The sequence below is a fragment of the Lampetra fluviatilis genome, chromosome 1, assembly GCF_964198595.1.
Source record: "Lampetra fluviatilis chromosome 1, kcLamFluv1.1, whole genome shotgun sequence".
Lineage (NCBI taxonomy): Eukaryota > Metazoa > Chordata > Hyperoartia > Petromyzontiformes > Petromyzontidae > Lampetra > Lampetra fluviatilis.
Window position 1 is genome coordinate 39,551,866 of NC_136275.1, and position 13,632 is coordinate 39,565,497.

A 13,632-nucleotide genomic window follows, 5' to 3' on the forward strand; every position below is an offset into this window, starting at 1 on the left:
TAAATATTGTTGTAGCAAGTGGTTATCAGCACCTAATTTGGACAGGTTCACACTCAATCCACAACTCTCCATACAAATGACATGAACACACAGATGCACAGACATCACATCCTAAACTATAAACAATTGAGCATTTTACCAGGTAAGGTCCAGCTCCTATTCAGAAGCGACCTGGCCACAAATGATAGCTCAACAAAGTGGCTTATCATGTAGACATTTATAGCAGCCAAATGCTCCAAATGTGGACGGAAAAAACGGAGGACCCAGAGAAAACCCCATGCGACCAAATGCAAACTCCAAATATACATGGTCGGGATCGAACACACGACCTCCTGCATACCAGGCGACGGAATGAACATCTCGCCACTCATACCACACTTCTCCAACATATATACACACACTCACATGTAGCCTCAGCTACAAATAACCTAACACGCACATGAGCACACCCCCAACACACGTGCACCACCCACACATTGTATTTGTGTAAACCCGCACAAACACAACACCCATTTGTACACACACTTTCACATGCCTACTCCTGACACGTACACCGTCTAACAAATCCATAAGTTTCCCAGTTATCACACACACACACTACCTCCACCAGACACAAAACACATACAAGCTCACCTCTACCCATCCACACACAAATATGCACAAACACAAATATTACCTCCCACGTAAATAAACGAATACAGAAACAAGGCCACTTCAACAAAAACAGCCCACACGCATGAGGCCTCGACACACAGTAGTAGTACAGCGGCACATGCACACACACATGTTTACAAACACACACAGTCCAGGGGTGGCCTGGACCACGATTGGCCGTCTTTGGCTCCCTAGTGGCGATGTTTACCACACCAGGGACTCGTTTGAGACTGAGTAGACCTAGGGGAGGCCCAGGACTGGTTCAGATAATCGTCACTGGTGGTGTTCGCCATGAGAAGAAATCGAACTCGGGTCACCGGGTTCGTAGCGCGCTTACCCCGACACCACCGCTCCCCACTCACTCCAACAACAGTAACACAGCCACTTTCACACACCAACATAATACACTCACAGTACTATACGCACATTATCACACACATAGTACACTCAGATTAGACAGACAAATACAGTACACACAGTACATCTAAACTAAGTCTACACGCATAGAGTATATACACATACAGTACGTAATGCAGTAATACACAGGACACGCCTAAGTACACACTCAAAGCATACGCACAGCACACACTTACACAGTAAAACGTTCTAAAATTGTTAATATACCGTACCGAGTACAAACACGCATAAATAATGTACAAAGAAACTGCACGTGTACAGTGGGACAAAGAAAATAAACAAGGTACAGTATACACTAACCATACAGTACACAACAAAAACAGACGTACAGTATCTATAAATATAGCACAGCACACACAGAAACACGCAGACATAACACACACACAACACAGAGACACACACACCCAGAGACACACACAGACACACACACCCAGAGACACACACACACACAGAGACACACACACACACAGAGACACACACACACCCAGAGACACGTAGACATAGCACACACAACACAACAGAGACACAGACAGAGACACACACACACAGCCCACACACACAGACACACACAAACACACAGAGACACACAAACACACAGACACACAGACACCGCGTGTACAGTCCCCGCACGCTGTGCACGCCGCCGCCGCCATTACAGCCGCTCACGCCGCCTCGGCCTCTCTCGACCCCCCCCCGCGCCTCCTCCTCCTGCCCAAACAACCCTCGAGGGAGCGGTGGGGCGTCAACATCGGCTTACCAGCGACACCATCGCAGCAAGTGCAACAATTAAAACAAACAGCCCCTCACCTCGCCCGACGCTAAACAACGATAACGCGGCCGCGAGACGACGTCGGTGGTGGGGCCCAACAGTGACGAGCCACTCACTCACTAACTCACCTTCCATCTCCATCTCCTCGGGTTCGCTGAGCTGCTGCTGCTGCTCATGCTGCTGCTCGAGCTTGACGCAGTTGTTCATCCTCTTCCTTGGCGCCAGGGAGGAGGGGGACGCGTGCCTGGAGGGGACGGACACTCGGACGTACTTGCTCGCTATTCGCCCAATGTCTGCGCGCGGGTCTCGGGCCCCGTTTCTCGCTAAAGCGGGGGGTGGAGGGGTGGAGGGGTCGCGGGTGCCTCTAACGAACGAGGCGCCTTGCGTGTTGGCTGTGGCGATGCTGGCTGCTGCTGCTGTAGCTGTAGTAGCTGCTGTAGCTGCTGAGGGAACGCGGAGCGAGTGGTGATGGGACGCCGCCTCTACCCCCACTCCTCCTCGCCGCTGTCATAGGCGGCGTTGACAAAATGGCGGCGGCGCGCTCATTGGATTTCCCACTGCGCATAGGCGGCGGCGGAAAAGGATTTACATTTCATATCGCGGATAGGGCGACGAGGCCTCACACATTCCATACAGTCGATAGGCGGCGTGGTTATACATTCCCTACAACGGATAGGCGGCAAGTTGCTACATTCCCTATAGCCAATAGGCGGCGTAGCTCTACATTTCTTACAGCGGATAGGCGTGGTAGCTCTACATTCCCTACAGCAGATAGGCGGCGTGCTGTGTTACATTCCCTACATTAGATAGGCGCGTGCTGCTACATTCCCTACAGCGGATAGGCGGCGTGCTGCTACATTCCCTACAGCAGATAGGCGGCGTAGCTCTTACATTCCCTACAGCGGATAAGCGGCTTTGTTTTACATTCCCTACAGCGGATAGGCGGCGTGCTTCTACATTCCCTACAGCGGATAGGCGGCGTAGCTCTACATTCCCTACAGCAGATAGGCGGCGTGTTGTGTTACATTCCCTACAGCAGATAGGCGGCGTGCTGTTACATTCCTTACAGCAGATAGGCGGCGTAGTTCTTACATTCCCTACAGCGGATAAGCGACGTTGTTTTACATTCCCTACAGCGGATAGGCGGCGTGCTTCTACATTCCCTACAACGGATAGGTGGCATGGTTTTACATTCCCTACATCAGATAGGCGGCGTGCTGCGTTACATTCCCTACATCAGATAGGCGGCGTAGTTCTTACATTCCCTACAGCGGATAAGCGGCGTTGTTTTACATTCCCTACAGCGGATAGGCGGCGTTGTTTTACATTCCCTACAGCGGATAGGCGGCGTGCTTCTACATTCCTTACAGCGGATGGGCGCCATGGTTTTACATTCCCTACAGCAGATAAGCGGCGTGCTGTGTTACATTCCCTACAGCAGATAGGCGGCGTGCTGTTACATTCCTAACAGCGGATAGGCGGCGTAGCTCTTACATTCCCTACAGCGGATAGGCGGCGTGCTTCTACAGTCCCTACAGCGGATAGGCCGTGTGCTGCTACATTCCCTACAGCAGATAGGCGGCGTGTTTCTACATTCCCTACAGCGGATAGGCGCGGCGTTGATTTTTTTTCTTCTCGTGGTCGTGCGGGTTTTCACATCCACGTGTATAAACATGCATTGATATATCGATGGTTTTATTGCTGTGGATTTCCACATGATAAGCCACTTCGTTGAGCTATCATTTGTGTCAGGTCGCTTCTGAAAAAACAAGTCCAAACCTCAGTGGGCTTTACCCGGTAAGATGAAACATAGTGTAGTTTTATTTATATATGTTTAAATTATTTGTTTACCTTTCCAAAATGTTGCATTGATATCGTGTTTTTGTTGTTGTAACGTTCTGACCCCTTCCCCCTACTGGACGTCTGTGAAACGAGCTTCATAGCTCATCGGATACCTCCAGGATAAATAAAGTATTTGACTTAAACTTAAAGCTTCTTTCCTGACTGCAGGAATTCATCTTCTTGGGTCTTTCGGTAAAGTCACTGAGATAGGTTCAAAGAAAATAACAAAAAACTACGACGTTTCGATCGCAACACACACACTCGTCATCAGGAGATGACGATTGCTTGTGTTGCGATCGAAACGTCGTAGTTTTTTGTTTGTTATTTTTTGTTATTTTTTGTTATTTTCTTTGAACCTGTCTACGTGACTTTACCGAAAGACCCAAGAAAACAGTCCAGATTCCCTACATCGGATAGGCGACGTACCTCTGCATTTCCTACATCGGATAGGGCGACATAGCTCTGCATTCCCTACATCGGATAGGGCGACGTAGTTCTACATTCCCTACATCGGATAAGGTGGCGTAGCTCTACATTTCCTACATCGGATAGGCCGACGTAGCTCTGCATTCCCTACATCGGATAAGGTGGCGTAGCTCTACATTTCCTACATCGGATAGGGCGACGTAGCTCTACATTCCCTACATCGGATAAGGTGGCGTAGCTCTACATTCCCTACATCGGATAGGGCGACGTAGCTCTGCATTCCATACAACGGATAGGGCGACGTAGCTCTGCATTCCGTACATCGGATAGGGCGACGTAGCTCTGCATTCCCTACATCGGATAGAGCGGCGTAGCTCTCCATTTCATACAGCGGGCACGACACGGGATGGGGATGAGATGGACTGCACCGGTACGTGAGGATGTGCAGCTGAGTGGACTTGCTTGAGACTGGTACCAGCGGTGGTCAAGATTGGCCTCTGTGGAGGAGGCTCGTGAAGGACGCTGCTACTGGGCAGTCGGAGGCAGTCGTCCTCCAACAACAACGGAGGGCGGAGGAGCGACGCTCACAACAACGAGCGGAGCGCCGGGTGGATAAAGCACAGCAAGTTGGCACAGTAGAGGGGGTACAGCTGGTGCATCTGCCAGTCATCTCAGTCAAATCAGCCAAGCCATGGCACCCCCTGGGCCTGTTCCCTAGCCTCCTGTCAGCGAACCTTCGACACTTCACGTGGCCTGAAGGTGCACCTAGCCTGGCACCGGCGCCGCGGTGACATCTCCGCCACCTAGTGGCGAGTGGCGGCTGTTGAAGTTTGGTTATCGGCGTCTCTTTTATTCTTTCTTACGGCTTGATGGTAGATGCAGAGCAACGACTACAATTTCACATTTCAAGGTGGTCAAGCTTCAGACAGCCACGTCAAAGTAGCTTAGTAATGTAGCATCGCTGTGATGACTCCTTCGTATCTGTGGATCGCAGGGGCATTGCGTCGTGACATGTCGATGTTACGGTCTGTTCTGGATGACCAGAACGTGGGCAGTGGTCTACTAAAGCTCCTTCAAAAAAAATATTTAAAAAGACTTTAAAAAAAAAACACGCTTTAATGAAATGTACTGTCTGAGCTGCCCAGAAACAAAAAATAAATAAATGTGTTACACAGTGTTATTAATGGAGTGGATTATGACCTTTGCTTTTGTGCCCTGGTCACAAAAAACAAAGTTTGTGGGGAATAATAGCCAATTTCTGTACTTTTGAGGCATAAGCAATTATAAAATAACACTTCACAGGAACATTGTTTTTGTTACACAGTGTAATATAATGCAGATTGACTCACCCACCACTCTTCAGGTAGGCAACAACAACAACGCATTCACCCACTCACTACACTGCAAGTCACAACATCCCACTCACCCACTCAGTCACCCATCTCCACACTACAGATCACATGTTTTTATTGTATTTCTGATTGTTATATTTTGCCGTTATTACAAAATAAACTGGAAGTGTGTATATGTATTTATTTTGTTACTTATATATTCGACAAAACGCTGATAGTTGTTTTGTGTTATGTATTCTATAGTTCGGTTAACTCAAATTGCCCATCATCCTCTGGGATCGATAAAATTGGTACCACCTTGTGGGGAAAGTCAACAGTTTTTTTTATGGATAACCTCGCCCCCGTCATAGGAGCGTTGAATTTCCACCACTGCGATCAGTGCTAGAGCCAGACGGGCACCACAGCAATGCTCATTTGAGCAGTAACTCACTCCTGTGTGGTGTCGAACTAGGGACTGGAGACTTTACCTGTAAACCAGTGGTTCTCAACTTTGTTTGGCTATTGTACACCACCCCTTGTTGAATTTTGTTTCAACTGAGTATCCCCCCCCCTCCCCTCCCATTGCATGAGCCAACATAGTTCTGGAAAATAAATCTGAATAATGAACATCAATATATTAAATAACTATCCCATTTTGTGGGTTATCAATAACTAGCTAGTACTGTAATTGCAAGCGAATCAGTGGACGCTCTGCATGTATGGCGTAATTTGTTCGCTGGTTACTCTTGAAAACCACATTTGATAATTGGTTATGTTTTTTGTTTGCATTCCGACGGCAGGTATTGTGGTCAATGCAAACATGACTCCTTGTAAAAAAGGTATCAGTTTTGTTGCCAGATAAAAGGGTAAAAAAACTATTATCATATTTTGTTACTGGCAAATGAGGTTCCAATTATGTAAAAAAACACATTTTTTACGACCAATGAGTTTAGAAAGGTATGTTATATCGTTCTAGGTTACCATATGCATTCAGTAGTTATTTTTTATTGGCAGATTCATTGCATTGGTTCGAGCCTGGCTGCTGATGAGACACTGCATGTCAAAACCGGTCCAGACTTGGCTTGTGTTGAACCAATGCTGCTGAAATGTAATCTCAGAAAGCCGTGTGGATGATGGGATGTGTAAACATATATATGTCTGTGGAGGGGCAGAAATTTCAAGGTGGAAAGTTAACTCATTTATTCTGTTTCATGAATGATGGATAATTTAATGTTACAGTGCACACAGACACTGGTTTAATATGCCAGTACACATAAGCAATAGGTTGGTGAATTTCCAAATGCATATGCAATAACGTGCTGAATCTCCCAATGCACATAGGGTCATAGGCAATGACGTGATGAATTTCCCAATACATACTCAATTTCTTGGTCAATTCCCCAATCGATTAGGCAATAGCTTGGTGAATTTCCCAATGCACATAGGCAATGGCTTGGTGAATTTCCCAATGCACATAGGCAATGGCTTGGTGAATTTCCCAATGCAGTCAGTGGCCTGATGAATTTCCCAGTGTATAGGCAATGATTTGGTGAATCTTTCCAATTCAATAGTCAATGGATTGGTGAATGTCCCATTGTCCAAAGGCAATTGGGGCCGTCCATAAATGACGTCACGATGTGTGACGAAGGGGGGGGGGTTGAGAAATGTGACGTCACATTAAAATGCGCAACTTTAAATATAGACAACACGTTCTACTTAAATTTCGATTTAAAGCTTTCGTGACTGCAGGGATTCATCTTCTTGGTTCTTTCGGTAAAGTCACGTAGAAGGGAAGTAATAAAATAATAAAAATAAAACATAATAAAACAATTCTCACGACGTTTCGGCCACAACGCAAGCAGCCATCCTCAGGCGAAGAATGAAACACCCCAAGCTTGGAGCGTATATTTAAGCTGGGTTAGAGGGGGGGGAGGTGGGAAGAAGAGCGCCTAAACAAAATAATTTGCATATCAAGAGGAATTCAGCATATGGAAAATGCGTAGGAGGTGGGCGGGGGGGGTTCCAAATCAATACTATGCCCGTGCATTATGCAGGATTAGCAGCATCAAAGGGGGGGGGGGGAAGGGGGGGAGCATTAACAAAGGAAAGGAATGTTAATAGTATGTAGCTGTAGTTACTAAACAACCACGTAAAAAACTACAGTATAAACTGCATGACAAACTAAAGTATAAACTACATAGCATCATCAGTAAACTTACTATACTCTACAATAAGCTGAGTTACTAACAGTAAGTAATACATGAAAAATTCTACGTTGTAAAAAATTATATAATATGCTTCCATCTAAACTTTATTCTCTTACATCACACGCGTCTATACCGTACTATATACTTCCATAGGCAAAACCAACATTAAATTACATACTGTATTGCTATAAACCACCCTATACCTTATACATTTTTAATATAACACTATGTATTATTCTACCCACCCTAATGTGTATCAAAATGGTTTATTACGTCCTTCCAGTGATTGCTAAGCCAGAATCCATCTTCTCGGTTAAAATTGTCTCTGTGTTTGTAAATGTGGATCGCCTCATGTACGAATCTCTCATGATAGCCAGATGGCTTGCAGAGAACCTCTGTCTTGGAGAAGTCAATGTCATGTGAGCCCACTGAGTTGTAACAGTGATCTGCCACGGCTGAGGTGTTTGTCCTACAGTGTTTCAGGTCAGCTTTATGTTCACGGATGCGGTCCGAGACATGTCGTTTGGTTTCCCCAATGTAACTGCTACCACAGAGGCAACTTAGTTTGTAGACACCAGGGTACTGTATGTCTGGAACCACATCTTTTACAGACGGTACCAGATCACGGATTTTATGTACTGTGTTGAATCGGACCTGGATCTTGTGTTTAATCAGGATTTTGGAGATCTTTTTTGTGACCCCAGCAATGTAGGGTAAGGTGATGGTCTTGAAAGGCTCCTCAACAGGATCTTTCTTGGTGGTTGGAGTGATGGCTTTGCGGATTGTGTAGTCGGAGTAACCATTAGCCTTAAGAGCTTGGCGTACGTGTTTGAGTTCACTGGAAATGTGTTCATGGTCGGAGATGCATTGGGCTCTATGATATAGAGTCTTGATGAGAGAATTCTTCTGGGATGGATGGTGGTGGGAATCCGGTTTTAGATAAGCATCCGTGTGGGTGGCTTTCCTGTAGACAGAGTGGCTCATTGAACCATCAGGTCTCCTTTTGATTAGGACATCCAAAAAGGGTAGCTTGCCATCATTTTCGACTTCCATGGTGAATCTGATGGCTGGGTGTATGGAATTGATATGGTCGAGAAATTGGTCTAGAGCAGGCCGGCCATGTGGCCAGATGACAAAAGTGTCGTCTACGTACCTCTTCCATAAGGTCGGGCGTAGAGTCGCAGTCTGGATGGCGTCCGTCTCAAATTTCTCCATGAAGATGTTGGCTACAACCGGAGATAAGGGGGAGCCCATTGGGGTGCCCTCAATTTGCTTGTAGAAGGTTCCATTCCAGGTGAAGTATGTATTGGTTAAGCAGTGTCTCACCAGGGGGGGTACCCCAGCATTCAGTCCTTGATGAACCAAGTCTTCAATGATTGCGATGGTGTCAGGCACAGGCACCTTGGTGAACAAGGAAACCACATCAAAACTGACAAGCAGGTCGTCTGGGGACAGGGCAATCCCCTTGATTGTTGATACCAGGTCAGTAGAGTTTAGTACTGCAGAGGTGGTTTTTCCAGTGAAAGGCCGTAGGATTTCGGACAAAAAACGAGCCAGTTTGTAAGTCGGGGAGTTGATAGTAGAGACAATGGGACGAAGAGGTGTATCTTCTTTATGTATCTTTGGCAAGCCGTACAATCTTGGTGGCCTGGCTGCAGAAGGTTTCAACGAGAACTGTTTGGTCTGATCAATTAATGCGGTTGAAGCAGAAATGATGTTGTTGGTTTTGGAGACGAGGCTGTTGGTGGGGTCTCTTTTTATTTTTGTATAGCTGCCATCGGTGAGTAGTTCTTGAATTTTGTTGTTGTATTCTATTTTGTCCATGATGACAGTGGCATTGCCTTTGTCGGCTGAGAGGATGACAATGTCATCCCTCTTTTTTAATTGAGCTAATTCAAAACGCTCATCTTTGCTGATGTTGCTAGCTGGCATCTTAGCGTTTTTGAGGGTTACAGAGATTTCCGATCTTGCTACGTCTGCAGCGATGTGACTCAAGCCCTTGAGAGCTACATCTACTCGAGCAATTATATCATTAACTGGTATGTGTCTAGGTGTGACTGCAAAGTTTAGTCCTTTAGCTAAAACGGATTTCAAACCTTCAGAAATAGGACTGTTACTGCGATTAATTACGACTTTGTTAACATCTAGCTTTTCAATGTGTGGGTCCGGTTTCTTGTTTGAGAGGCGGTTGAATTTGGAAATCAAGTTGTCCTTACATTTAGTCGACATAGCGGCAGCTGAAGAGGCAGTCATTTTTTCCACATGTTCCCAATCCGATGTGGACATTGTTGCACTCAAGGATAAGTGTGATTTGTAGAGTGTCTTGTCTAACTGATCTAGTTCGGTGCGCGTAAGTCTGATTTTCTCTGAGATAAGAGCTAAGCTAGTTCTAGACAGAATTCGTTTCGCATTAGAAGAAGTTACAGCAGCAGATGTTAGTGTAAATGCGTTCGGTATTACCTTAGAGTCGCGGCATCTCTTCAGAAAGGTGAGAGACTCGATTAGCTGAGCCTTCTTGTCCCGGAGCTTGTTGAAGGATCTCAAAGTTATGTGGAAACCCTCCCCGTAGAGGCGGTTAAATTTCGATTTAAAGCTTTCGTGACTGCAGGGATTCATCTTCTTGGTTCTTTCGGTAAAGTCACGTAGAAGGGAAGTAATAAAATAATAAAAATAAAACATAATAAAACAATTCTCACATGATGGCAAGCTACCCTTTTTGGATGTCCTAATCAAAAGGAGACCTGATGGTTCAATGAGCCACTGTCTACAGGAAAGCCACCCACACGGATGCTTATCTAAAACCGGATTCCCACCACCATCCATCCCAGAAGAATTCTCTCATCAAGACTCTATATCATAGAGCCCAATGCATCTCCGACCATGAACACATTTCCAGTGAACTCAAACACGTACGCCAAGCTCTTAAGGCTAATGGTTACTCCGACTACACAATCCGCAAAGCCATCACTCCAACCACCAAGAAAGATCCTGTTGAGGAGCCTTTCAAGACCATCACCTTACCCTACATTGCTGGGGTCACAAAAAAGATCTCCAAAATCCTGATTAAACACAAGATCCAGGTCCGATTCAACACAGTACATAAAATCCGTGATCTGGTACCGTCTGTAAAAGATGTGGTTCCAGACATACAGTACCCTGGTGTCTACAAACTAAGTTGCCTCTGTGGTAGCAGTTACATTGGGGAAACCAAACGACATGTCTCGGACCGCATCCGTGAACATAAAGCTGACCTGAAACACTGTAGGACAAACACCTCAGCCGTGGCAGATCACTGTTACAACTCAGTGGGCTCACATGACATTGACTTCTCCAAGACAGAGGTTCTCTGCAAGCCATCTGGCTATCATGAGAGATTCGTACATGAGGCGATCCACATTTACAAACACAGAGACAATTTTAACCGAGAAGATGGATTCTGGCTTAGCAATCACTGGAAGGACGTAATAAACCATTTTGATACACATTAGGGTGGGTAGAATAATACATAGTGTTATATTAAAAATGTATAAGGTATAGGGTGGTTTATAGCAATACAGTATGTAATTTAATGTTGGTTTTGCCTATGGAAGTATATAGTACGGTATAGACGCGTGTGATGTAAGAGAATAAAGTTTAGATGGAAGCATATTATATAATTTTTTACAACGTAGAATTTTTCATGTATTACTTACTGTTAGTAACTCAGCTTATTGTAGAGTATAGTAAGTTTACTGATGATGCTATGTAGTTTATACTTTAGTTTGTCATGCAGTTTATACTGTAGTTTTTTACGTGGTTGTTTAGTAACTACAGCTACATACTATTAACATTCCTTTCCTTTGTTAATGCTCCCCCCCTTCCCCCCCCCCCTTTGATGCTGCTAATCCTGCATAATGCACGGGCATAGTATTGATTTGGAACCCCCCCCGCCCACCTCCTACGCATTTTCCATATGCTGAATTCCTCTTGATATGCAAATTATTTTGTTTAGGCGCTCTTCTTCCCACCTCCCCCCCCTCTAACCCAGCTTAAATATACGCTCCAAGCTTGGGGTGTTTCATTCTTCGCCTGAGGATGGCTGCTTGCGTTGTGGCCGAAACGTCGTGAGAATTGTTTTATTATGTTTTATTTTTATTATTTTATTACTTCCCTTCTACGTGACTTTACCGAAAGAACCAAGAAGACGTTCTACTTAATTAGACTTTAAAATAAATGTTTCTCCTACAACATCAGAGTGCAGCGCCACATTAAATACGCACTACAATGACAATAGTTTAAAGCGATTTGAAGCATGTTTTATTTAAATAATGGTAATATGGTTTTGGGGGGGGGGGGCAGAGCTTTGTGACGTCATACTTGACGGGGGGGGTCTGACTTCTTGTGACGCCGTGTGACGAGGGGGGGGTCAAAAATCGTCAAAAATCGCGTGACGTCATTTATGGACGGCCCCATAGCGCGATGAATATCCCAATGCACATAGGCAATGGCCTGGTGTGAATTTCCCAGACTTCATCGGTGCGCGCAATGGCGCGCGGTCGCGCCTCATCCCATTGGCTCGTGCAAGGCAGCGTGCGCACGTCACGACGGCTACAGCCAATGGGAACGCGCGGATCCCCGGAGCAGTGGGAAATGTCACGGGAGCGAGGCCGCGTCCCAGCCCCCCCGCCCCTCACCTCTCACCCCGCCCCTCCCCGCTGGCACCTCCCCCCCTGCTGGCCCCGCCCTCCCTCCCCGCTGGCCCCGCCCACCTTGCTGGCCCCGCCCTCCCTCCCCGCTAGCCCTGCCCTCCCCTCGCTTATATGGGGTGGCGTGAGCTGACAAATCTGCCTCGCAAGCTTGTTGTGCGCATGCGCGCCAACACGATTTTGTTCCAGCGGTCGCGCGGGACCAAATTTGGCATGGCATCGTCCGCATGCCACATTGGAGGATTGTACTCTCCCATATGCCAAAATAGTTTATTTTGATACCGTTTGACTTGGTTAAATTTAACATTTAGATGGCCCTTCTTGTAAATAAAATCCAGATTTGGAGGAGTTCTGAAGAATAGGTGGTTCTGTCGCGTGTGTAAAACTTTCATGGCCAAAATGAAAACACTCAGAAGACAGCCGCTGTCTCTGTTCACGGATTGCGGATTACGTTCCGTGATGTCTCGCGGCCAATACCCACAACCACCAGACCTTTCTCACTTGCTGCACCACGCCTCGAGGTCAACATCCCCCGAAGCAAAAACGCACCGTCGACTCCGTCACAGCGCTTGAACTCGTGCCCCGACTGGACAATCTGTGAGAAAATTACTTTATAGCTCATCGGATTCCTCCTGCAGTCTAACACATTCCTGCGGAGGGAGCTGGTAGGAACGTTGGGTTGCTCGGTCAATGGCCAGGGTCAACGGCGGCGTGGTGTATTCCGCAAATATGCCCGACTGTGAGGGCGGGCACAAGCCGGCGTGAGTAGGTTAAACGTTGAGCTTTATAAGGGCACCACGGGGTGACCAGCCCCTCCTCACCCAGCCCCACCCCTCCCACCCCCCACCCAGCCCCACCCAGCCCCTCCCTCCCCACCCAGCCCCTCCCTGCACGACAGACGGACGGACACAATACTCCCCTGTGGGCTGGTGTATCCTGGCGGTTCCTACCAGTATATCCAGGTAGAATACATTATTCAAAATGTTAAGTGGGTCTGGTCAAGGACACGTCTGTAGAAGAGATTGTCAGTGATCAAAAGGAATAACGGGAGTAGCATCCAAAAATACAATTTGAAATCAGCTCGTGTGCAGGTGTTAGGTGAATTATTACATCGCAATATCACGAGGGGACTGCCGCTTGGGTTTGTCTACATCAGCAGTGGATTGACCATGGTTGATGTTTATGGCTTTAAAATATATCGTGCATATTTTGGGTCAGTCGACACTGCTTGACAGTTGTATAGATGAGTCTATCAAAACATTAACATTCAAATTAAATGCTGGACAAGAATGCCACCTCAC

General features: G+C 46.5%; 1 protein-coding gene across 5 annotated transcripts in view; it reads right to left on the bottom strand.

Annotated features, from left to right (window-relative positions):
- The window catches only part of USP7 (ubiquitin specific peptidase 7), an 87,434-nt gene extending 85,044 nt beyond the window's left edge, over positions 1 to 2,390 (bottom strand). For 4 of the 5 annotated variants that reach the window (XM_078862692.1, XM_078862683.1, XM_078862673.1 and 1 more), the window contains exon 1: positions 1,969 to 2,390. In XM_078862692.1, coding sequence (XP_078718818.1) covers positions 1,969 to 2,047 — 79 coding nt within the window. In that variant the 5' untranslated portion in view covers positions 2,048 to 2,390. The remainder of the gene's footprint in view (positions 1 to 1,968) is intronic. The other variant, XM_078862666.1, reaches the window with a different exon arrangement.
- Between the last annotated feature and the right edge of the window lie 11,242 nt (positions 2,391 to 13,632).